The following is a 26,868-nucleotide window of genomic DNA, read 5'->3' on the forward strand; positions in this document are numbered from 1 at the left end:
AACATTCAGAATACCAAAGAGTATTTTCTTTAAAAAATTATTTAGAATTGCTGCATGACTTGAAAGTTTAGCTCACCACAAAAGCTGTATGTGGGCTTTTACTAATTTTTTTTGGAGGTCCAATTCTTACAGATTCGCATGGAGACTGGGAGTTTTTCTTTTTGTTTGTTTGTGTATAGCCCAGGCTGACCTCAAACTCGTCATCTTCCCGCCCCAGACTCCCAGACACTGAACGACAGGTGTGCTTCACCTGCCTCCAGTCTCCTTACCTGTCCTGCTCTCATCTGTTCCCTTCTCTTTAGCCAGAGGATTCAGTTCTACGTAGAACAGATGTGTGAAGTAGCCAGTTCTTACCACATATTTCCTTGTTATTTTATTGACAAAATAGGGCAGTAATTACTTAAATTGCCTAAGAATTTGTGCTCTGAAAATGAACTATGTAGGCATATAGACCCGGCTATGTCACAGGCCAGCTCTGTGACCTTCTGTCAGTTGCTTAATTACTCTGTGCCTCAGTTTCACTTTTGGTTCAGTGGAGATAATTTAAATGCATGCTGTGGAGTCCAGTGAACAATAAACATTTGCTGAGTTAAACTTAATTTTACCTTTTTGTGATGAAATGAGAAAATGCATGTACGTAAAGTACTCAGAATAATCTCTAATGTATGGTAAGAAGACACATGGCCTTAAGCTTTTCTTTCTTTTAATTTTATGCACGCATTTGTCTGTGGGAGTGTGTTAGATCCCCTACAACTAAAGTTACAGACAGTTATGAGCTGCCATGTGGATGTTGGGAATTGAACCCCAGTCCTCTGGGAGACCAGCCAGTGCTCTTAACTGCTGAGTCCTTTCTCAGGTCCTAACACATAGCCTTTTAAACAATACTTTCCTAACTGTGTTTTTTGGTTGTGAGTCTAACCTTTAATGGCTGAACCATCTCTCTAGCCCTACACAACCCTTTTCTTATTGTGTTCCTGTTCCCTCGATGCTCCAGGTTTCAAACTCCACAGCTGAGAAGAGATGAGTTGTGGCAGGGGGGAGGGTACACATTAGGTGATGATTACAGGAACAGTAAATACGGAAGTGGGTACAGTTCATGTTTTACAACATCAGCTGTTCCACTACGAGGCTATGCTATCGAGTTGTTCAAACTCTGGACTTCTCTCTCCCCAGAGCATGCTCCATCTCATTTATGCACAGATTCCTTTAAGGATGCCATGCCACTTTTTTTAAAAATTATTTTAATTTTTGTAAAAATGCTGTCTCTCTCTTTAATAAATATTTCCATTTGGTGAATGTGCTAGACTTTGGTTAAGTCGAAATATTCAGCAGCTAAAAATTATGGATGCTTATTTCGACTGGCAGCTGTGCTAAGTAAGAATCACAAATCATATTACAGCCGACTGGCTTAAAAAATCGTATTCAAACAGCTCAACCTATGCGTAATTAAGATGCATTTCAAAAGCCTTGAACCAAAGAAGAAAGTGTACTGTTCCAGACCATGGCCTCCACAAGCCTTGGCTCATAGCGTTGCATGTAAACAATCTCTACTGTCTGCAATTATCACTGCATCATATAGCTCTCCCAAATATGAAACTCTTTATTATTTAACACAGGCCACAAAAGTGAGACACATTAAAGAATTCAAAGAACAGCTCCAAACATTATAACCAGACTGTCCGTCAAGTCAGTTGTCCAATTGACACATCTAATTGAACATTTTGTGTGCCCCAACACTGCGATTTTGTTGTTAGTTCCCAAAGGAAGGCTGAGGAGTGGCCATGCCACTTCTTTAGCCAAAGCATGCCTTTTCATTGCCTACAGAATAGAGCCCAGACCTTCGAAGTGAGCCTGGTGAGGACCCCTTTCTTTCTCTTTCCCATTTCTTTTTGTTAAGTTCAAATTGTCCCACCACAAACCTTCCCATCATCATGGTTTGCCCTTTTATCTAGTTCTTTTCAGATCTGCAAATCTACTTACTTCTTCCTGAGAATACCCACGAAAATACAAATGGTGGCTGAAATCCAGCCCACACTTTCTTATTCTCTAGTGAACCGGGACTTGGTTACCCCCTGCCTACAGAGACTTCTTTCCAATGGAGGCAGTGGCATTTCTCAGGAGAACAGGATGGTTTTAACTGTCTCTCCTCATCAACAGGGAAGCAAAGGTGGCAATAGAGAAAGCACAGGGTAGCTACAAGGTAAGACACAGAAAGGGGTTTCGGCCAAGTCTTGGGTAGTACAAAGAGACTACTTAAAGGACATCTGAAGGAAGACGACAGGTAATATAGGGAGGTGGTGGGGAACAAGAGCATGCTGAACATAAGGAAGAAAATGGAGTATAGAAGGAAGATTAGGATGTGGATTCTGAATGGGAGCTTAAGAGCTGAGAATGGACAGATACATAATCAGGAGTCAGGATGAGAAATGACTCGTAGAAGGCTTTGATTGCCACCCAAAGTAAAAGAGAATCTTAGGTGTGTCTAAGCAGTGTGGTGACATATGCAGATCTGTGTTCTATGATTACATGAAGGAGACAGAATTATGGTGATAGCTGTGGCGCAGGGTTATGAATGAGTAAAATGGGATCTTGGAGCTGAGGTGGAAGACGGTGTGATGCAGGACCATGTAGAAGGCTGTTACAAGAGTCCAAATGGGGAATGAGGGGTCCTGTTTGAGCAGTGCCAACGGAGAAGGTGAGAGAGCTTTGGGAGGGCAGGGGAAGCACTGAAGTCATTGATTCAGGTTACAGGGTTGGTGGAGGTGGCATCCCCCCATTCCTGAGATGGGAATAGTAGCAAGAGCATTTGGACAAGGGGTGGGATGATGCATCTATTTTGGGTGTGTTGAATCGGAGGTCCCCATGGAATTGCCGTATGGAGAAAGCCAGCTAGCGCCTAGGTGTGATGGGAGCTCTACACTGTAGGCAGTGGGTATGTGCTTGAGGGTTTAGAAACTTATGAATTTCTGCATGTTTGAGTCTCTCATATGAGGGCAAGGAAGAACAATTGTTGTTTTGCAGCTTACTGACATGTATCCAGCAAATCGCGCCAAGAGTCACAGCAAGGGGGTGAGGAGGGAGCACAGATCACCAACTGACTGTTCAGATCTGTTTTTCCTGGCAAATGAATTTGTGGAAAATTTGTGAGAAACATCTAGGCAGTATCAAACAGATTTTTCTTTTTCTGTTTTGGAAGCCTGGGTGTAAGATTGTCCTCCTGTGCTATTCTGATATAAGCAATATTGGTTAGTTGTCATGTGCTTTCGTTCTGGTTGAAAGAGGACTCTGGGGCCATGTTGAACCTCCTTGTCTTAGACTCAAGGTTGCTTATTGTAAGTATTCTCCTAGACTCTTTGTCCTGGGCAGGACAGCCCCCTTGATGCTAACAAGCAGGAAGAGAAAAGAAAACAGCTAAGAATATTAGAAACATCGTGCCCTTGAGAACAACTAAAAGTTAAACATTTCCAACACAGGCTACAGTTGTTTATCCTATGGTATAAAGACGCCTGTAGTGGGAATGAGAAGGTAAAAGTTCATCCATGGAGAAGCCCTTTTGCCCCCAGTCTTTGCTACTCACTAAGTTACTTTTATTTGCTCTGTCAATCCTGCTACTCTAGTAATTTCTTTTTTTTCTCTTTATATCTAGGTTATTTTTTTAAATTTATTTATTTATTAAGGATTTCTGCCTCCTCCCCGCCACCGCCTCCCATTTCCCTCCCCCTCCCCTGATCAAGTCCCCCTTCCCTCATCAGCTCGAAGAGCAATCAGGGTTCCCTGACCTGTGGGAAGCCCAAGGACCGCCCACCTCTATCCAGGTCTAGTAAGGTGAGCATCCAAACTGCCTAGGCTTACTCTAGTAATTTCTGTAAGATGCTGGAAGTACCCAGCTTGGTGATATTATCTATCTGATACTGGTTATTTATTCTATACCGTTCTCCAGACAATCAATTATCTTATGTAAATATTATGTTAACCATATGAGATAGACATTGTTAATATTCCACACTTACAGGCAAGGAGATTCTGATGCAGGGAGGTTCAACAAAATACTAGAGCCATGTAGACAGAAGTTTCTGTCCTACCCAGTCCCACTGCCATCCAGTTCCAAAGGAACACACAGAGGCTTATATTAATTATAAACTGTTTGTTCTATTAGTTCAGGCTTATTATCAGCTATCTCTTATAACTTAAATTAACCCATAATTCTTGTATATGTTTAGCTACATGGCCAATAGTTTCAAACCCAGTCAGATTAAATTAGGAGAATACTTCCAGAAGGAAGGAGTGGTAGCAGGGTCAAAAGCCACAGGCAAGTAAAGTAAAATAAGAATGGAAATTTCCTCACAGGGTTTAATAAATAAAAAAAACAACCTTGGAGTGGAGACATTTCAGGGACTGGTGCAGTAGAGGTCAGCGTATGGGTGGGTTAAGTAATAACCAGGAGGTAGAAAATGAAACACCTTTCCCCGTCTACTCTCCTAAGATTGGCCAGCAAGGTATGGGAGAAAGAGAAAGCTTAGTGAGCTAAGAAAACACACCACACACACACCACACACACACCACACACACACCACACACACACCACATACACAGAGTAAACGCTGGAGCGGGCTGAGGGGATAGTCAGTAAAGTGGTGTTTTCCCAGAGTCCAAGAGAACATCCTTCAGAAGTGTGTTAGAGGGATGGGGACAAAAGCTGTTTCCTGGTCACATAGAAGAAGGGAGGGGAGGAGAGAACAAAGACAAGAGTCAAAGAATTGGCAGTGTGACACGTTCTCTGTGAGTCATATTCCGAGACAGGGAGGCGAGAGAGTGACAAGGTTAGTGTGAAGAGCGGGGAGGACCTGGTGTGAAGAGCGAGGAGGAGGGCTGTAGAGAGCTGAAGGCAGTGCCAGCTCGGGGTGTGCGCTGACTGAAAGGCTTGAGTGTGGAGGCCTTGAGCTTGGGGTGCCGGAGTCTGAGCGCTCAGCAGCTACGTGGACGAGAAGACTCAAAGTCAAGTGTAACCAAAGACCGAATTCTTGGGAGCCAAAGAAGATCTTGACATACTGTTTAAATTCCAGGGGCCCTCATAGATGGAAGCATTGCTATAAATCTAGGTCCTCCAATCTGATGCCCATTGCAATCACCTAGAGAACGTTATAAAGGAATTTATGACATGTCTCATTTTCAGAAATTATGACTTAATTGATCTGTGCTATGGCCTGAACTTTGGGATATTTTTATGAACTCCTCAGGGGATCCTTAAGTTAGACAAGGTTGAAAATTGTTGTTCCCCTATTGTTTTTTATTTCCAAAGCAAATTCAGAATGTATGCCTGCAGAAGACAGTCACAAACTGTAGGATCCTAGTGGATTACTTATTTCCTGCTTATATAATGCTGCAGATATAGGCTCTGCTACCGGGCAGGTGTTGTTGTATTTATTAGATTCCTCAGTCACAGAGGCACCAGAAGAGGAGCATGGGAAATGGAGTCCTGGCTCTTATTTGCTCTTACCTGGAAGTACTATTTGTCACCTCCATTATATTTCAGTGGTCAGCTTTATTTGCGTGAACATGCCAATGTCAAGGAGGAAGAGAAGGTACTACATTGTCTACAAACCTCGGAGATGACCACCACCTATACCTCCTAATGCAAACAAGAATAGGAGGCCTGTGCATTCACTTCCTCACACATACACAGTGCTTCTTACCCGTTTATCTACACCAGGTTAACTGAGTCAGGACGACTCCCCGAAATGTGGGCAGCACCATCCCATGCGCTGTGGTCCTAGACTCAATAAAAAGGAGACAGCAATGTAAGGACAAACCCCTGCCTCTTGATTGTCGTGTGAATGTGATGTGACCAGCTACCTCAAGCTCCAGATGCCCTGGCATCCCTCTTTGATGGACTGTATCCCCAGACGGTGAGGCAAAACAAATACCTCCTCTAAGTTGCCTTGTCAGGGTATTTTATCCCAATAATGAGGAAAATGAGTCATACCCATTCTATATGTTTAAAAAACTATCAAATAAGAACACATTTATCTTTATCAAATCTACTAAATAGGTCTTTTTAGGCTCTTTTTTTTTTCAGAAGGAGAAATCGTTCTAAGTCATATAAGCAGCAAAGGAAGTCTGACCCCCAAGCAGTCTGGATGTGGGGTCCATTGCACAACATTACTTATCTAGCTAAAAGATTCCGTGCTTCGGTATTTGGGTTGGTGGAGAGGGAGGGGTTTGAGGTCTCAGTGTAAGAGTGGGGCCTGGTGCGTGCAAGAGAATAAAGCAATGCTTGTGTCTTTCCCTGTTAGTGGTCTAGAAAGAACGTGAGGTGAGTGGGTGGGAGGAAACCGAAAGGACAGAGGCTGCTGCTAAGGAGGACAACATGGAGAAGAGCTTATGACTCCTCCCTCTTTTCTTTCCTCTCCTTCCATCCACGCCTGTCACTCAGCACCTGTAGATTACAGGTATTGGGGAAGCTCAGTAGACAGCCAAAAGGAAGAGAAGAATCATTTCTGTAGGGAGTGGTATTTGGGCCAGTTGTACACAAAGGCTCAAATGTTGCCATTTCTAGAAAATTGAAACATAATTACAGATCCTGTCGCATGTGCCACCTTTAAAAAACAAACCCTCAAAGGAAGAATCTTTCATAAAAGAATTCTTGAGGGAAACCACAAAGGATTAGAAATCACCACTACTCGATAAATTAATTTCTAAGGCTTTCCTTTTACATTTCTTTCTGTTAAATTGGAAAACACCTGGCTTTTACTGTGGTCATTCTGCTGATCCTGGAGGCAGCAGACCCTGCTAGAGATCACAACTCTTGGTCCTCACAGGCAACACCTTTCTAATTGCCATGCCTCAAGACACAGGAGAAGAAGCACAAGGGGTTCTGCTTTGAAATGGAATTTTGGTCACCAAATGAACAAATTAAAAGAAGCCCTTTGTGACATTGAAGCTTTAAAATTCCCCACTCTCTCGCCTGTTCAATCCCTTGCTTTGGTCACAACGTATGGACTCTGTCTGTAAAACCCTTTGAAAACGCTGCATTGGCACCTTGCTGCAATCTGCCAGCACACTCCTTGGGGCCAAGCAGTCCATATGCTGCTGCTGCTGCTGCTGCTGCTCTGCTTCCTTCCACTGCGATTTGATTGGGAGCTGTTGGAGCTGTTGCTAGGGGCTCCTCTTCCCTCTAGCTGTGAGTGATGCAATAAAGATGGCTGGATGCTGTTGACCATCGCCACAGGAATCCAAGATCTGGTTATTACTTACAAGAATCCCTGGCTATGGGTCAGGAGGCCTTATTATAGTTTCTATACCAAGTGCTCTAAAGTACTGTGACCAAGACTCATCTTTCTAGGTATCGGTTTTTGCCTGAATGAGAATTTAAACTGGAAGCTTAAGAAAAGCTTGTAACTGAATGCTTTGACATTTTGTAATGCCCAGCTGTTTTTCCTCCAAACAGTCATTAAGATGACCAAAAGGTTACAATGCTATGTAGAAATTAAGGATAAAGGAGAAAAGAGGCATGCCATTTTAATTAAATCTGCAGATGGAAATAAATGGGGACATTCTACAATGATTGTGTGACTGCTTAATGGAGTCCAAGAGTTTCCTCTTTGGGAAGTGCGAGCTAATACACCCACAGAGAAATGATTAGGAACAGAGATATTTATATTAGATGGGAAACTCTGGGAAGCTAAGACTTTAAATCAATACCCAGAGGCGAGATGTGGGCAGCTGAAGATGGGCAAGAGAACATAGAGGCTGGAAATATTCCCTGTCAATGTTGATGATAGAATTACCATACATGCTAGGAGTCAAGGATGGAAACGTAGGCAATAGATAAATCCATATTTTCAAACTTTAGGCCTGTGTATTCACCACCGCAGCCAATGGCTGAGTCATCTGGGATCTTTCGAGCACAGGTCACTTAAGACACGGGGCTGCGGGAGTGAAGTGTGTGTTTGAGGTTGAAGTGGTAGTGCTGGGTCAGGGTGTCAAGTCCTCCTGGCATCTCTTGTCGGCTGCAGGGCGGGCCCTCTTTTTCCTAGGATGCCTTACTGACTCTAGCCTGTGGCAAGTTAAGCACATAGATCCAATCTGTGCCGGCGTCCCTTGCTATTTAACTAAGGAAACCCCATTCCATCTGCAGGGGGACGGCTTACCTCCTCTGCACAGCGCTGCTCCCGATGGAAGGCTGGGGTAAAAGTGTCATCCTATTATTTCCAGAAGGAATGGCTGCAGAACTAACTTTTTTGCTTCTTGCCCACCTTTTAGGTTTGCTCAGCTGGCCCAAGTGGACAGTGGAAGTTTCACAGGAGAGGAAAATTACCCTCAGGTTAAATCTGGACCCTGGTTTTAGGTGTAACTCTCTGCTGCAGATGGACACACAAAGTAGTGGGCAAGGGAAGAGAGGGAGGGAGGAAGATAGGAAGAGGGAGATGGAGGGAAGGACAGAGGGAGGGAGAGAGAGAGAGGCAGACAGACGGACACACACACACACACACACACACACACACACACAGCCCTTTATAGACCAGTGTGAGGTAAACGGGGATGGGGTATTTCAGTCACAGGCCCCTAGGGAGTAATAAGTAGATGCTACCCTACTCTCAGCCTGGCCTCTGTTTTAGGAATCTTGACGGGTGATCATTTCTGCAAAAAATTACCTTGCCTTTGGCACAGCCTGACTCCAGCAAAACAAGATATACTCATTCAACTAACCTTTACCCTTTGTGCCTTGCTAGGGAGCCCTTTCTCTTCCCAGTGGGTTCTTGTCTCCACAGGCCCAGGTGGAGCCTCCTGAAGGGAAGCTTTGGTTCTCCCCGTCTTAATTTGTCGGTTGGTTATCATATTCTTCCAGAGAGCTTGTTACCAAAAGTCGGTAAAACTCCATCCTCAGCGTTCTTAGCACACTCATTTAGGGACAAGCCTCCCGAAATTTGCATATCGGGAAGTTCTTAGTGCGGGTTGACGCTGCAGTCTGGAGGCAAAACAATGCCTTCAACAAGAGAATGTGTTTCTGCAGCTCATGCTCCCCTTTCTTTACGTCTCTTCCCGCCCCGTTCTTACTTGTGTAGTTTTCCCTTCAGTGTGACTGTCTCTTGCTTTTGAACTGCTTCTAACAGTCCCACTCCAGTCCGGGTCCTCTCCCCAGCCTTGCGCATCTTCCTTGTCGGGGTTTGCATCACTTTTCCACGCAAACGCTGCCGATTGCTATCGTTCTTGTCTGAATTATTCACTCTTTCCTAGGACTCCTAGCCCCAAGCAAACTCTATTCTGCAAGTTTGGGTCGGGGGATCCAGCTCTCTGTTCCTCTCTTGTATTCAGCCCCAAGGAAGCTCCCCAGACGCCCTGTAGGCGCCCCCGCGCGCCAAATCCAGCCTGGGGGCTCAGGGCCATTCGGAATGCCAGCTCTGTGTTCGTACTCCATCTGGCTCCTGCTCCAGATAGTGGGCTTTCTCAGGGTGTCGAGAGCTCCTGTGTTGCGGCTTCAGGCGCCAGAGCCCAGAGGGGGGCGGTAGCAGCGTCAGGTGGCTGCTCTGCGTCCCTGAGCGCCACCCAGTTGCTTCTTACTTGGCGCACAGCCTGGGCTGGAGCAGGAGTGCTCCTGCACCTCGGCCTCAGGACCCGTGTCTGCTGGAGTTGCCGGGGCTTGCAACAGCGGCGGGATAGGCTGAGATGTGATCCCTTCCCCCTGATTGCCATTGCCCACTCCTGTGCCTCTTTCTGCAAACAACAGCAGCGAGCACTTGTCTGGATCTTTGTGGAGAAAGGAGCAGCCACTGGGCGCTCGCAAACCCGGGCAGAACTTGGGCTGCCCTGGGCAGCTGTGAAACAGCTGCGTGAGAAGGATGGGCTAAAAGACTGAGGGAGCAGAGCTAAGGAAGAGGGTCTTGGCTTGGGCTAGGGGTGGGGAGAGAAAAGTCGAGTCGCTCCTCGCTCTCTCCCAGATCTCGGAGTCTGGGTAGAGGGAGAAATGCTGAGCCCGCGTACGGGCTCCTGCCTCCGCGGCAGCATCTTCAGCAGCAGCCTCAGCATCAGCACCGGCGGGACAGCGACAGCGGGGGCGGCGCAGGCGCACTGTGCCCGGCGGAGCCTGCAGTTTCCCAACCCCGTGTGCGGCACCGCCACAGTCTGGGCAGCGGCGGCCGGGGGAGCGCTACTACCATGAACTGCTTGGTCCTCCTCCCCAGAGCTGCTCATCCGGGTCGGGCTGGAGACACAGTCAGGGGACCCCGCCGCCGCCGCCGTGCCCCCTTTTCTTTCATCACCATCTCCACTACCTTTTCCTCTTCTTCTTCCACCTTTTCTTCCTGCTTCCCCCCCTCCCCCGCCGCGGATCCTGGCCGCTGCCCTCCAGACCCAGGATGCCGGGGGGCAAGAGAGGGCTGGTGGCGCCGCAGAACACATTTTTGGAGAACATCGTCAGGCGCTCCAGTGGTAAGGAGAGTTACAGTTCAGAACATTCCCTACCTTCATCCCGATCACTGGAGCCCCCATCCCACCCATCCCATCCTTCTCCTAAGGGGGGAGGGGGTGTAGGCAGATGTACCTGGTGGCTTAGGGTGGGTGGGAGTCAGGAAGGAGGTGGTGGAGGAAAGTAAGTTGCATTTGCTTCCTATGAGATGTACCCCCTCCCACTTGTCCAGACCTGAGAGTGGGGAGAAAGAGAAGGGGGGTAGATAGAGCTAGCGGAGGTTCATCAAAATAGGTTTGAATTGCACTTAGACAATGAATCTTTCCTTGTCCCATCGCTTCCCAAACAAGCTTCAAGCGCTGACCAAATAGAGCCAGGTTTTGGAGGAAGCTTTCCTTTCAAGTTGGGAATGTCTGGGAAAGTACTTCCTCAGATTTAAATCACTGGGGTAGCTTTTGGACCCACTGTGCACATATGAAAGTACCCCGCGTTAGGGCGAGCAGTCGGAGTTGAACCTAAAAAAGTCAGTGCTTGGAACAGCGGAAGGCAGTTACAAGGATCAAATTTGTGTTTAAAGTTTCACGTTTTTATTTGCCTCATTGTGTATTGGTTCCTAGGCGACATTTCACCTATTTCACTCAGGCAGAATGGTAAAAGCAAAGCCACAGTCTCTGCGCTTTTAACACACTTGGGAGAAAGATTTGAACCACGCCATTCTACCTTGCTCCTGCACAGCAAGGCTGTCCTGCCTCCCGAGTGTCTTTAAAATACCACCAATTTATGCTTGGTCTCCTTTCTTCTGTATTGGAATCACTATGTATTTTACTTTTAAGATGATACATTTTTTTTATCTTCTGGGATTGTACATTTTCTAGTTGTTTTTAAAAACTCTTTTGTATAATTTTAAACTCCACAAGCAAACGGTGTGGACTATCCCTTAAGGGTTTCTCTTCAGAATCCCATCATTGTGCACTTGGAGTTGAGTAGGAAAGCAGCGGGGATGTTCTGGACGGCTCTGTGATTCCTTGTCCTGTCAATCACTCATGGAAATGTTGTGTGTTTGGGGGGTGACATAGCAGACACAGAGTGGATCTTTCGTGTGAAAATGTGGTTAAGATGCTTAGCTGTAGTTGGGAGGGGAACACAAAAATATGATAACCAATAGCCCGGCACAGAGATGGCCAGCTCTGAGGTGGTAGCTCAGACACCACTGTTTAGATTGGTGTCTCTTTGAAAACCAGGCTTGCAAATGTGTCCTTGAGATTGGGAATAACCTAAGGCGTTTTCTTTGAATGTCCATCTTGGAGTTTGGTTTGGAGCCTTGTGACTCCTCTTTCTTTCACTTTAGGTCAAAGTGTGATTCTGTACAAGTCTAGGGCAGCGGAGGGGGGGCACATTTGGATAAAAAAATAGCTTATAGTGCTGCACAGCCACTTAATCCCTGCAATATTTTTAGCTATCCCAGTGTGAGGTTCATGTGTACTTTCAGTTTTGATGACAATATAAATTAAAATGTAAGTTCACAATGACACGGAATGCCCATTGTCTTCTTTTAGGACTATCTCACACAGATCTAGAATACAGGGATCATTGCTGTTAAAGCAATCCATTTGCTAGGGAGACTTTAAGGATGATTGGAATTAGTCATTTCCAAAGATGTGGTGATTTTCTTTTGGATTTCTCATCTTGAGTTGCTTCTACCTCTTACAGTTTGCCTTTTGAGAGGAGTTTTCAGGGAAGGCCTTACAAAATCAATCCCATGGAGGCTCTGCCACACTCCTAGGTGAAAAGAACGACAATGAGAAGCCCTGGATTGAAGTTTATCACTGTAGCATTGTTGGTGGCACAACATTCTCAGGTTGGGACTGAGGGAAGGCTTTGGAACATGTTCCCATTAGATGCGGCTTGAAACGGAGATTTACGTTGTGTGCCTCAGGACTGTATACTCCTATTGCCTCTATTTTCTATCAACTAACATATGAATAGTTTATCTCTTATTACACATTGGGATTAGAATGGTTTTCTAGCTGAGTGCTTCTTTCACTGGCTAACACCAAGTATGAGTGAGACAGACCTGTTTTGACATGTAAGGGTTCCACCTTTCATTGTCTATGGCTAACTTTGAGTAGTAGGAAGGCACAAAACCTTGGGATTTTGTTGGGGTGTGTTAGGTATTTCAGAATTATGCATGTCTATATGTAGTAAGCACCAAAAATCCTCAGGAGTATCTGAACTGAGAACCGCAGGATGTAATTGTTCCACTTATTTGTGTGGGAGGGCTCTTCAGTTGTCATTTCTACCTGATTTGGCAGAGACATTGGAAAATTCATCCCAAGAGATTGTTTAATTACGAGTAACAGATAAAATTCCCTCTAGGATTCTCATAGATGGATCAGGTTTGTCACACTGAAGATTTAATCATTTACCAACTTAATAACACTGGGAATGAACTGTTGGCAGGGCTTTAGTGGGGACCAGAAGTCCAGGAGGCAGCACTCCCAGTTGACTGAAGAATTGAAGAAACACAGGCTGGCATTTTATATCAACTAGCTTTTCTTTCTCAGAGAATATCATACTCCTTTGAAAAGCAGATCTTGCACCAAAAGTCAGATGACTATGTGTGTAGAAAGAGGTAGAGTTGATACGAGATCCTACAGACAAAGCTGGACAGGCATCCATCCAGGCATTAAGACAGATGCAGGGGAGGCAAAAGGTGAATTCTGCACAAAGACTGACAGAGAGATGGAGAGAAAACCAAACAGATACACAGAATAGAGACAGACACACACAGAGACACTCAGACACACAAGTCCACACACAGGATAGAGACACACACACAGACACTCAGACACACAAGTACACACACAGGATGTAGACAGAGACACACAAACACTCAGACACACAAGTACACATACAGGATGGAGACAGACACACACACAGACACTAAGACACACATAGACTCTCAGACACACAGGTGCACACACAGGATGGAGACAGACACACACAGACACTCAGACACACAGGTACACACACACAGGAAAGGAAGAGGAAGAGGGAGAGGGCAGGAGGAGATAGAGATAGAGACAGAGAGAATGCACAGCGAGAGACAGAGGGAGAGAGACAGACAGACAGACACACACACACACACACACTGAAGAATGGAAATTTAACATTTGTTTTTGTCCATGGGTTGCCTGTGAACAGAGAGCTCAGGAAGTTATGAGTCTATCTATTGGACAACTTTCTGGTAATACAGAACAAATGAACAAGAGGGATGGCATATTTTCTCACAGTTTTTGAAGCTGAGGATTTTATAATCAAACTCTGAAGACCTCAGCTGCAGTTTCTAGGGGGAAGTGCTACCTTTCATGTGCTGAGTGGTCACGTAGCTTCTCTCCTGCTGTTGCACCCTCCGTTTCTTTTTTTTCCCCTCTCCTTGTTTAGTTGAGTGTTTCAATCTAGCATTGCAAGTCATTACTGGTGACTATGTCTATAAAATAAAGCACTGTTGAGTAGGATGGATGCGTACACATTTTATAGCAGCCAACTCTCAAAATAGAAGAAGCAAAAAAAAAATGCGCCCCTTCAGTTTTAATATTAAAGACTTGATAGAACAAATAAAAGGAATATGATAATTCTTAGCTCTTAAACCCTGAGAGTATATTATTTTTTCCAAGAACTTGTAAAAGTCAAAAGTATAAAGATAACAGGAGCATTTGGATAAGCATTAAAAACAGTTTTTTGATTTTGATTGACATATTTATAGGCTATGGTATAGTATTTCAGTAAACAGGTACAACGCAAAATGATCAGATCAAGGAAAATCATGTATCTACCTCCTTGAACATTTAGCATCATTTTGCCTTAGAAATAATCCTACTGCCTGGTCTGAAACATCAGATTGTCAACCATAGTGAAGTTTTAAGCATATATTTGGCTTTTTGGATCAAAGTGCCTTATCAAGAAGGGAAGGCTTGAGAATTGTGTGCAAGTTCACCTGAGCAACACCATTGTAGAAGGTATCTTTCCTGAGTAGCTATGGATCAAATCTGCATTTAACATTGTCAGCACCTCCTCCCTCTTTACATGGTCAATGTTCACGTAAGATATTTGTTAGTCTAAACTAGGCTGTAGAGAGATGTAAGCTTGCATGTAGAATTAGATACCTGAGAGATTTTTAGGTGGAATATTAGTTAGACAAAAAATAAAATTGTATCAAAGCCCTCAATGTACTGTCCCCATAGGCAGTGTATCTCACCCCAGCACGCTCTCTCTCTACATCTCTATCAATACCTAGCAATGATTACTTTGGGGACTGTAAATTAGGCTGCCATTTTTGAAAAATTATAAATTCAAATGAATGTTTTTTTAGATGTGAAGTTATTCACTAACATTAAAGTACATTAAAAATTAAGGTTTTTTTCACTTCAATAAAAAAAAAACTAAGAGCGTTATTTTTCTCTTTGGAGGAAAAGGACTCAGAAAAGAATGAGAGAAAGAGAGAGAGAGAGAGAGAGAGAGAGAGAGAGAGAGAGAGAGAGAGAGAGAGAGAGAAAGAGAGAGAGTCTTATGAGCAGCTCATCTTTTAAGAGGTCTTTAGTAGCTTCATTTTTCCAGTTTTCTAGAGACAGTGGGCTGGGCAGGCATTCCCTTTACTCTGCCACCTCTCCTGTGTAAAAAAGAAATTCCCAAATCATTTTTATGCTCTAATTGATATTAAAAAACATGGTGGTATTATAAGAAATCACCAGGCAAAAAAATAGTGATCTGTTATCAGAAAAAGGAAACCAGCTTAATTATGACCCAACCTGGAAGGAACAGTCTAAGGCAGCTGGTTTCTGCTGGTCATGTCAGAAAGTGAATGGCTTGCTGTAACGTCTAAGACACTGTTCAGGAAATATTGATAAAAACGCACATTGGTTTAGAAGCATTGGTTTACCTAAGTCTTACAATGCACTACTTTAGTGCTGAAAGTATCTAAGAGGTTGAAATCAGACTCACCACTTCCTAAATTATATTGATGAATAACCAAGAGCATCATCTCACTTCTGAGCCTCCTCTGCATTACATAATTCATGCTGTGCACTGCTGGCTAAGGGCTGCTTCTCCCTGCACACCATGGCCTTCACTCGTGTCTTTTACTGGATTCCAGAAGCAGACCGTATAAAAAAAGTCCATGTACTTAGACTTCTTTCTGACAATCTTCTAAAAATAATTTCATTATATTTCCAAATGGAAGACAGTAGTAATGATTATTGTAATTGGTAATGACTGAGTGAATTTCCATGCGGAATCTTTAATATTTAGTCAACATTTGTCTTCTATTTTCATTGTGGTGGTAGCTTGGAGGACCAGTGTTTTTACATTTGGAGGACCAGCGCTTTCACACTCCCTGGAGTGAGTAGTCAGTCTAGGCAGAAGTTGTGTGGCCACCAAGCTTCGGTGGTTACCATGTACCACAAGAGGTCACTATAGGTTCTGTCATGATTAGTGATTAGCCAACATCATTCCTTTTTCTCTCTTCCCCTAGACCCTTCAAATATGATTGGGGAGTCTGCATGATTAGCGTTTTTGCATGAAAGGAAATATATAAAATACAAGACAAACAAGAAAGTCCAGTGATATGAGATACTTCTTTTAATTACTGAAATTTATTTAAAGTAGTGGCAATTATTTTAAGACTCAATAAATATCATAGTAATAAGATAGTAAACATTGACATTTGATATTGGCTAATCATACATCACAGATAGTTATAATGTTATATTCATAAGATATGATTTAGACTAATAGGTAACTTATACTATCAAATGAAAATTTAATTATAGCACACATTTTCAGTGTCATAGCAATATATATGAAGTACAAAGTTTCCGGGAAGGTTCCATGTATATAAAGCCTTATCCCGGGGAGATGGTTAAGTATTTTACTACTTCAGCAGAGTTTTTCCGATATCAGATGTTTTTATATAATTTATATTGGACTCGAGGAAGAGGTAGAGTCAGTTCATATCCACACTTCGTTGAAAAGAGAGCTCACAATTATTTCCATAGCCTATGTGTGATTCTAGCCTTTTGATGTTTCCCAATATTTGAAAATAAAGTTCAAAGCTAAAACAAATTATCTTCAAAGTTCTCCAAATGATTCAACTCCAGGAGGCATGATTAGGAATGTATTACTTGGAGAGGTTCACTTTCCTGTGTTGTCTTACACTACCAGTGTAAGAGGCCAGATTGAGAAATGTGTGATCATTCTTGGTATAATAAATTACTATATTAGACATTGTCTTAGCATTTGGCTACATGGATATTAGGACCTAACAAAGTTACACATTTGTATGCGGTGTAGGCAATAGCTTCGTAATATGCTTGGTTTTCATAGGGAAAGAAACAAGAGAATAAACAAAATAATAAATTAATAAAACAGAAAAGAAAAATGGTTCAAGGTGCAGGAGAGATGGATCAGCAGTTTGAGAGCACTGGCTGCTCTTCTAGATGACCCTGGTTCAATTCCTAGCACCCACATGGCAGCTCCCAGCTGGCTGTAACTCCAGTTCCCAGCAGATCCGGCATCTTTACACAGACATATATGCAGGCAAAACACCAATGCACATAAGATAAAAATAAATAAACTATTTAAAAAGGCAGTTTGAAATTTTACTGAAGCTGATTTTTGTTCTTTTTATGTGGTCTGGTCCAAGCAGAGAATTGTCAACTATTAAGTGTAAAGTCCTACAAACTTCGAGAAGTAAGCAGTCTGAGAGCTGAGCTTAGATGTGAAACCCTAGAACTTTCCAGCTATGATGATGTGCATACAAGGTTACAAAAGCTTAGGAACATCATGCCATCCCCCAAGGATACAGGTCACACCTACACCCAGTCCCTTCCTGCTCTCCTCTGTGCCACACACAGAAAAGTCTGGTTGAGTAAATGCGATTTGATTTTGACTCCTAAAGTAACCAAATTAATAATTGATTTTTTCCAAACAGCTCTGATTATGTCCATGAAGTGAGGTGGCTAAGTAATTATGTAGCTAAAGATGTTTATTTAATTATGGTGTGTATCTGAAAACAGAAATCATACAGCACAGGGTGCGTCGGTGGTACCCGTAAAAGCATGCTTGTACCATAGTTCAACTTGATGTGCAAACAAAATATTCTCTACCCTTTTAATTTTAATCTCCAGAGGGCTGAAGTGCTGGACTGTTTTATATGGGAAAGAACTCCTTGCCAATTTTCATATTATAATTAAATTATTTTGAACAACTCTGCAGTTAGGAGTTATTGATGGTGTGTTTCGTCTTTGGAAATCAATCCTTGCCTGTTTAAGAGAGTTTTACTGGTGGTCGAAGCAGCTTACAATCCAGCAAGCCAGCGACTGATTGCCAAATGTAACTAAACATCGATCAACTGACTTGTGTTACGGGGAAAGTTTAGCTTTCCTTCCAATTTTTTCTGTCTCTGCACTTCTCTTTTATTTGGTGACAAAATAAAACACAAAGAATTTAGTTTGTGTATCTTATAGCACTATAAGGCTAGTGAGGGTCCACACTGAGGGTTACACAGGCTGAGAGTAAGTTCCCTAAGGACAGTAACTACCTCTCTGCTTGACCTTCATGCCATTTATAGTGAATTATTCAATTACAGAAAGACTCTAATTGAATATCTACTGTGTGCTAGGAAGCGATCCAGAGCAATGTCATTGTAATGTTTCTCTTTATTTTCTTTTTTTCTGTGAGGGGAAATGTTGTTTAAATCTTTGGACATCCCATCTGTGGTTGGTAGTCTTTACTTTTGCCATTTCCTTCCTTATCTCTTTGCAACGGATCATTTCCAGCTTGTGAGCACCCCCCCCCCCCGCACCGCCCTCTTCACACACAGGTTCCCTTTCACGGCTCCCCATATTCTCTCTCCCTCTATACTCGACCCTATTTCCGTTCCCTCATCCTTCCCTCTCCTTCTGTGTCCTTAGAGGCGTCTGTTCCTCCTTCCACCCCTCCTTTGCTTGTCCTCATTCCACTTTCCAGAGCAATCTTGTCTGATGTCGGGGTTGGGTCTCTGTCTTTTTGGTCCTGTGTGGGCTGGCGACATCTGGAGTTCTCTTCTTGTGCTTCTCACACGTCATGTAAACTGTGTCCAGACTTGAATTTATTTATTTTTGCTCTTAAATCAATTTTCTGTGGCATTTTCTCCCGACAGTCTAAGATCACTTTTATATGTTTTTGTCCTGCTATTTGGAAACCTTAGGTTTATATTTGCCTTTCCACTCAGTACAATGTTAGTTTTACTACCTAAGGAGATGGTAAGGCTTAAGGGGTAAGGATTTTCCATTCACTTCTTTGGTAGCTCCTAAAGATGGCGCGTGCCCAATGAGTGAATGTAGGGTCATCACTGAACAGCCTCAGACAACAACTAATGTTCTATGTGATTAACGTCCTATGTACAGCCCCAGAAAGAGAATGCCTCATTAGCTGAGCTCAGAAACAGGGCTTCCAGAAGTGAGGACCAAATTAGGGAGACTGCTCTCATCATCCCTAAAACAACTTGACTCTACTGGGAGAACCCTCTTCAGGGTGGCTGATAATTTTATGAAACTCCACTGGGCATTTGCAAGGTTTCCATTCTTCCTGTCTGGCGCCATCTCCCCACCACTCCCTGGCCTCACTCCACAGTGGTGACTGAGGCTCTCCAGGATTTTAACCCGGAAGAGCTGTGGAGGAGATGGGAGGACACACATGTCCCACACAGTACACTGCACGTTGAAGGAAACATTTACTCAGACTTGCTTCTTCATAGTCTCTTTGGATAACGTAAGACATGGGAGCTTTTTTCCCCCTACCTTTTTGACGCAACGAAGACAAAATATTAAATGACCAGAAGCCTTTAAAATCATTAACTGAGCTTGAAAGCATGGAACTCAATTGCCTAATTTGTAGACAAACCCCAATAGACAGATGAACAAATAAGACACCTGACCACTACCTTGCAACCTCCAAACATCAACCTATTACTTAGAGTAAAAGAAGTGTCTGTCTGGATTGCCCCAGTACCTAGATAAGCTCTGCAATATCTGGACATGGTCAGAGGGAACAACAGAAAGAAACTCCTATCTCTGTGTAACTAGCCCTGTGAAAATGGCCCAGGGAGAAAAATGAGTTTACCTTGTAGATATTTATGTTTCCCTTAAACAACTAGCTCCTGTTGCACAGAGTGTATAATAACACACACACACACACACACACACACACACACACACACACACACACACTGAAACAAAAAAGCCAGGGCAAAGCCTCAGACAATCATGTTGTAATGTACCCTGAAGGTTTTGGTCAACTTGCGATAAACTGGAGTCCTCTGGAAAGAGGGAACTTCAGCCGTGGAAAGGCCTCCATCAGATTGGCCTATAGGCACATTTGTGGGGACATTTACTTGATTAATAATTGATAAAGGAGACCCAGCCCCCTGGACAGCAGGTAATTGGGTGTGAGTCTAGAGAAGAAGCTGGAAGGCAGAGATCCCTGTGGTCTCTGCTTCAGTTCCTGCCTCCAGGTTCCTACCTTGAGTTCCTGCCCAGAATTTCTTTCAGGATGGAAAGTACACTGTAAGCTGAAATAAACCCTTTCCTCCATGAGATGCTTTTGATCCTGGTGTTTATCACAGCAATAGAAACCAAACTAAGATGCCTTCTTGTTTGTTTGTTTGTTTGTTTGTTTCTTTCCCCTGTGTGCAAGTGAGATCGGTCTTAATTGAAGTCCTTCGTGAGTTTTATCATCATCACGTTTGATTTTCTTAAAAGGTTAACTTTGAAGAAAATACATAATCCTTTCAGAACAGAGGTTGGTTGCTTTTTTTAAACAAACATTTGTATATTTGTAAACTTCAAAATGAAGCTTGAATATTAAATAAATAATGCATTCTTTCCCAATAAGCACATCTCGACTGGTTTAGCTTTTATTCCCCAAGATTTTATAGCTAGTGGATGTCTAAAGCCTTAGGTATTTTAAGACATTTCATTGCAGTGGGTCTCAACAATAATTTGCCACTAGCTATACCAAGGTGGCCGTTTTCCATGTTTTGTGGGTCTGTGATTCACGCCGGCCGTCATTGCGCTTATGTTTTGCTCTAGTGGTTTTGTCCAGCATCCTTTGTAGAAATGCAGCTCACGAGCAAAGCATCGCTACTTAACGTGGAGACTGGGCTGCAGCAGAAGGATTCGAGTGCGGATCTTCAGCATCCATAGAGAAACAAGTGTGACCTTGAACCTGTAATCCCAGTACTGGGTGGAGGGCAGAGACAAGCAGATCCCATTGGCCAGTCAGTCCAGAGAGAGCAGGTTCAGTGAGAGATCCCATCTTGACAACAGAAGTTGGGGAGTGATAGAGGAAAACCCGTGACGTCCATCTCTAGCCTCACCATGCACATTCATGGGTACAAACCTGCGCACAAATACACAGAACACACACACAACTACAGATTAAGCTGTTGAACTTTTTCATGGAAAAGGTATCTTCTGTAACATTTCCATTGTTTCCAGCAGCAGATTATGGGGTTAGATGGTGAAATAGCTCCTGCTTTCGGATCCACTTTGCCTAGATGGAGAATGATGAAGTTAATGCCTTCAAAGAAATACAGAAACTTGAAAATGTACCTTTGATCTTGAGGAAGATGAAACGTGAAGGCATATTTTTATCTCTGATGACAGCTGAGCACGTTTGAATAAATTAACAGATTTTTTGCATATTTCAAACTCCCACAGTGATGGCCTGTTTAATGTTGCCAGTATTATTATATAATAATTAGTCTCATTTTGGAAAGTATGAAGTGTATGTATCTACACACTGGGTGTATTGTTTCAGAATTGTAGGAAAGAGCTTATTTTGTAAGGACATAAAAGATACCAGCTTTTCATGAAAATGGAGAATACATATACCAGAAAGCAAGACTATAGATAGGGACATCTCATATAAATTAGTTATGCCTCTTTAATAGCCATATGCATCAAGATTTTGTTTAACCCAAATAAAATGTGCTGTTTATGTAGGAGGGCTTTTCTGTTACAGCCACATGAAGCTTAGACAAACATTGCTCAACCCAGAAGACAAACTCAGAAAAGTAGCATTGGCTCCTTGCCTTCAGTTCACAAGTTTTCAGACGTTATTCAAAGTACAAGAATCTGCTTAAGATTGCCCGCTATCCTTATTAATTATTGTTAATAATGCAGGCTTTTTTGAAGAAATAGGTCCAGCCAAGTCCTTACATACTTTCTAGATAACATCTGAATATTGCTCTTTATTTGTTTACTGGCTGTCTTAATAGGAAAAGGAACTGTTTTCTTGATTCTCCCAGCAAAGATTGTTGGGTGTGTATTGATGAACACGCTCATATGTACCTTGATCTCAGAGAATGGAAGGGGAGACATATATGTAACAACCACACAAAGAACACCTAAGTACAAACTGTGGTAGGCATTTGGAAGGAAAAAGAGGAAGTGTTGAGATCAAAGTAACAAGAACTAATTTTGATTGGAAGCAGTTTTGGGGGGACTGACTAAGGAAGTGTTGGAAAGTGATTAGAGGTGACTGGGAAGAAGAATATTGTAGGCAAAGAGAAAATGGGAACAGTCCCAAGCAGAGAAATGGATGGGTCCATTTGTCAAACTTAAAGACCAGTGCAGTTGGACGACAGTGGGGAAAATGAGGAGGAAGAGAAGTCAGGGGCCTTTCTAAAGAGCCCTGGACAGATCTCCTGAACACAGTGCCGCTTGTTTGGGGGTCGAAGGGAGAAGGAGTGAACGTTGGAGCCATCTAGATGATCACTGCAATGGTTCAAGCAAGAACGGATGACGTTTGACCTGAGAGAGTAGCAGTGGAGATGCATGGAAAGGGATCTATCCCATATGTATCATTGCAAAATGATTAGGATTTAGTAAGAAGTCAGTGTCCTGAGTGGGCGGGGTGGAGGATGACTTTTAGCCATTTGGCTCAGTGTCTATGTATAGAGGGAAGTAGGGCATTTTTCTTTGAAAAGGGGTAACTGGCAGGTTCATTTTTCCCCTTCCCACTTACAACCTCCTAGCCCATATGTCCCATCTCCCTACCCATTCTCCTATTCCCACTCTCAGCCCTGGCCCTTGCTTTGAGCTAGGATTTTTAATGTGGGATATATCTCAAGTGATTATTCTTGTACTGCAAATACTTTACTGACTGAGTCCCCCCCCCCCCACCGGTCTCATTTTAGATTTACTGCACAGCTTCTTGGAAGGTATGTCTCTTCAGTTAGGACTGGATGACTATATTTAGAGAGATACCATGTTGGCTTTCCTCAGTGGCTGCTGTAGAGCTTGGGAAAATTGCACAATAGTGAGAACATTTTCTTCTCGTAAAGTCCTTTCTCACCTCTGCTCGTGTCTTCTTCTCTCTCCATCAGTATTCTAGACTTCATTTGGTTGTTTTATCACTTCTTAAAATATCTGACAATTCTTGCTAATACTCCGAAATACTTCTCTTAAGGGTAATTTGCATAAAAAGTTGAGAGTGAGGAAACACAGTAGTTTAACGTTCCCAAAAGACATTTTAACATCATCATTTTTCTACTGTGTCTCTTTAAAAATACTGTATATATTTAAGGTATGCAGGATTTAAAAAATGTCTATGTGCATATGTGTAATGTGTGTGTATGTATGTGTGTGTGTGTGTGTGTGTGTGTGTGTGTGTGTGAGAGAGAGAGAGAGAGAGAGAGAGAGAGAGAGAGAGAGAGAGAGAGAGACGAGAAAGAGACAGAGAGAGTGTATGTGAGTCAAATAATCTCAGGGTCATTCATCACCTTTCACCTCATATTGATACAGAGTTTCATGTTTGCCTCTAAGTATAGCAGGATAGCTGGCCCATGAGTCTCTGGGAATTCTCTTTTCTTCTACTACTACCACGCGAAAACACATCTGAGATTACAGATAGGCGCTACAGTATCTGGCTTTATTGGGTCCTGGGGATCTGAACTCAGGTCCTCTCATTTGCACTGTAGGCACATTATCCACTGAGCCATCTGCTCAGCTACAGTGTAAGGTTTGGACATACACACACATATAGAGAGCACCAGGAAAGTCAGGAGAATTAGCCTGCCCGTTGCTTCTCATGGGGACAACCTTTTCCTTTATGATAAGAACTACAATTTGTCTTAGCAGTTTTAGATTGCTGTGCAGTATGATAACTATAATCTTTAGGCTGTACCTGAGATGCCTGCATTTGTTCATCTTCAGTGGCTCCTGGTTTGTTCCCTCCCATATACTTCTCACTATCTACTTCTTTGTCCTGTTCACATTGCTAGTGTTCTCAAATTTCTAGATCTAAAAAGGGTATAGTTATCATAATCACAAAATAATAGCATTGTAAAAAGTTGAGTCCTGTTGGAGAAGCCCCGAGGAAAGCCATTCCCCCTCCAGAACTTCCGTAGAAAGTGAAGGAACTGCCCTTGCGACTTTGTGGCATTTCATTGACTGCTTATGATCATTCCTGTTCTAGAATTTTCTGTCAGCACGGATTCCTGATCTCCTTTACAAACAGGATTAGTATTAGTAGTGTGAACTCAAGCGTGGTTATTTTCCTGTTGCCCAAAGAAGTCATTCTGTGAAGAAGTGCTTCTTTGTGTTAAAATGAAACCAAACAAAACAAGAGCTCAGATTCCTGGTTCAGAAATACAGGGTGAGATGAGACTCAGAACCGGGCAAAGCCTGCTTCTGTTTTTTGTTTTCCTGCTACCAGACTGCTTTTTCCTGTGTTCACCAGCCGAGTCCTGGTACTTTCCTGGCCTGCTTTTCCATTTGTAGGAAAGGAAGGAGAAGATGCACATGACAGACACAATCTTACTCTGAGGATCTTTTCAAACCACAGGCTTTGACTCCGAAGGTCTAGGGTGGGTACGAGAGGCTGCGTTGCTATGAACTACCAGGTGATTCTAGGGTAGGCTCTGAGAGGTGAGGGACCAGATGAAAGTGTCACAGACTTTGTTGAGCAGGAGACTTATCTCTTGAACTGAATTTTTGGATTCTACCCTGAGGGAATCAGTTCAGTGCATCTACGTTACAATCTGGCGATCACTGCAGCTGCCAGAATTCGGGAGTTACTACACTACATGAACGTGGCTCCATCTCTGCACAGTAGAACCACTTGGGAAGATTTAAAACTAAATACCAATGCTTGGGGGTTCCTTTCCTGATTAACCAAATCAGAAACGCTAGGGTGTGAGATCTGGGAATGGATAACCCTCATGCTCCTAACTTCAAGCTTCTTGAATCAAAGTGGAGTCAAGAAATTCCTACAGAGCCAGCTACAATTCTTCATACTTGTTTTTAGTTGATAAATTATGTGTGTGTATGTGGCCAATTATTGATGCATTGATGCATATATGCATTATAGAATGATCAAATCAGTCTAATGACTATAACCTCAAATATTTGTCTTCTCTTTGGGATAAGAACATCAAAATCCTTCTCTCCTACTAATTTTGAAAACAGGAGTGTATTATTTTCTCACCCTGTAGTAAAACACCAGAACGTAGAGTGCCCATGCCCACTTTCTGTGTTCTTTTGCTCCGCTCTCTCTTCTCAGCCTTTGGTAACCATGTAAGTGTTTATCACTCCATCTTTCTCCCTTGTATGTATAAATATAAATGTATTAAAATAGTTTTTAAAATTTCTACTGGCCCTTAACCATTTTGAATCAAGAGCCCATGATGTGGGTTTTAAGCCTCTAATAGTTGAGGGAAACTTGATTGCTTTATTTCACATCTATCTTTAGAGGAAGCCAGGTTGTATTCTCAAGCCCCAATCCCTTGTAGAAACCTATCCAAGCATCTGCTGATGCGCAGAACCGTAGCTTCTGAAATCCCAGCCCACATGGGGGAATTATGCTTGACTCTTAGGCACCTCATAAGGACCACATTTGTGTTTGTGTTTTCTGGAAGTGAAATGTTTGTAAGCATCTTTAAGGGTTGGAATAGCCTAAAGAGCAAGGGAAGTTTTGTGTTCTCTGAAAGTGAGGACACACTGGAGCTAGAGTCCCTGTCAAGACTGGATGATGATGACAAAGAGGATCACTTTGAATTCTGGGAAATTTCCTTCAACACATCATGCTGCTGACACTCCAGAATTATCCCACTGTCTAGATTCTAACTTTTCTCCTTTGCAGCTAGTTATTCCTTTGTAATCAAATTCCTTTTGCCTACCCTACTTTAAAGTGGAAAGAAATTAAAAATTTCTGTGAAGTAATTTTAATTAAATTTGCTCTCTTGTTCTTAATATTTATTAAGGATATCAGATTTCTCATTTGTTGGAACAAGAAATGTATGACTTCAGGGAGATAATAATATGAACATTGTGTATACACACAGTGTTTTGGCTAATGCACATGCAAATTTGTAAAATGAACTCAGCCACTTCTGTGTAACTTAGCTGCATCTATTTCTTACTGTTCAGTGTTTCTCTTCGTACTTTTCCTCTTGCTGACAGAACTGTGCAGGTTTCAGTTTGTAGCTTCAACATAAGGAACTGTTTTTTTTTTCCAGATTCTGTGCTTGCACACATGGGTGCTCACACACCCCCTAAACACGCTGCTAGCTGTCTCTACAGTTACGGCACAGCTGTGAAAAAACTTGCAGATAGTACACTATAATACTTTATGAAGAGTTTTTTGCTCTAACAGTTTATAAAGATTTGCTTGTATTACTCATTGTTAGCCTCTGTAATTACCCAGAGAGGTGCTTATAAGTGCTGTTGATCTGTATATGTAGAAACTAATAATTTAATTGAAATCCCCAGGTTTTTCACAGCGTTCTCTTAGTCATGTTGAGAATCGATCTGACTGCGAAGAATAGGCTGTGTCGGAATGATCAGTGGATTGTTGTGAATGTTTACCAGTTGATGACTTCTTATGTGAGCAATATGGCAAAGGTGTTCGACTGTGGCTTTATAGGCTATCCAGAAATGATAGCAAGAGTCCTTACAGCTGTCCTCTATAAGGCCAGAGTATATTGTCAAGACCCAGCAGGAAGGGATGGGGAATGATGTAATCTGACATGGCTAGTCTCAAATTGGGAGTACACAGATGAACAGAAGACTCATCTCCTAGACTGTTGTAAAACCTTATGCTGGCCTTAAAATTATCTTTGAGTTATTAGTTCTGATTGACTGTGTTAGCAAACACTAGTGTGTGCCTATGATATATCTTGACATATTCAATGTTATTGATGGAACTCAAGTAGATATTTTAAAAATGGATTTGAAACAATGCAAAAAATCCACTGCCTACTTTTGGTTCAAACCTCCATTTTCTTTTCCATAAACAACTCTGCTTCCAGACCAACAAGAGGAGTAATTGCTCCCTGCAGAGGCTTCTTCCAATCATTTCTTTCATCTGTAATCTATCTACTACAGGTTTTCCCTAGAAAGAGTTTCAAGACTTGGAATTTG

General features: G+C 42.7%; 1 protein-coding gene across 1 annotated transcript in view; it reads left to right on the plus strand.

Annotated features, from left to right (window-relative positions):
- Positions 1–10,024: 10,024 nt before the first annotated feature.
- Kcnh5 (potassium voltage-gated channel subfamily H member 5) overlaps positions 10,025–26,868 on the plus strand; it is a 282,287-nt gene continuing 265,443 nt past the window's right edge. The window contains exon 1 of the mRNA XM_075947437.1: positions 10,025–10,428. Coding sequence (XP_075803552.1) covers positions 10,356–10,428 — 73 coding nt within the window. The 5' untranslated portion in view covers positions 10,025–10,355. The remainder of the gene's footprint in view (positions 10,429–26,868) is intronic.

This window comes from Microtus pennsylvanicus, chromosome 14 (genome assembly GCF_037038515.1).
Source record: "Microtus pennsylvanicus isolate mMicPen1 chromosome 14, mMicPen1.hap1, whole genome shotgun sequence".
In the NCBI taxonomy this organism is placed as follows: Eukaryota; Metazoa; Chordata; class Mammalia; order Rodentia; family Cricetidae; genus Microtus; species Microtus pennsylvanicus.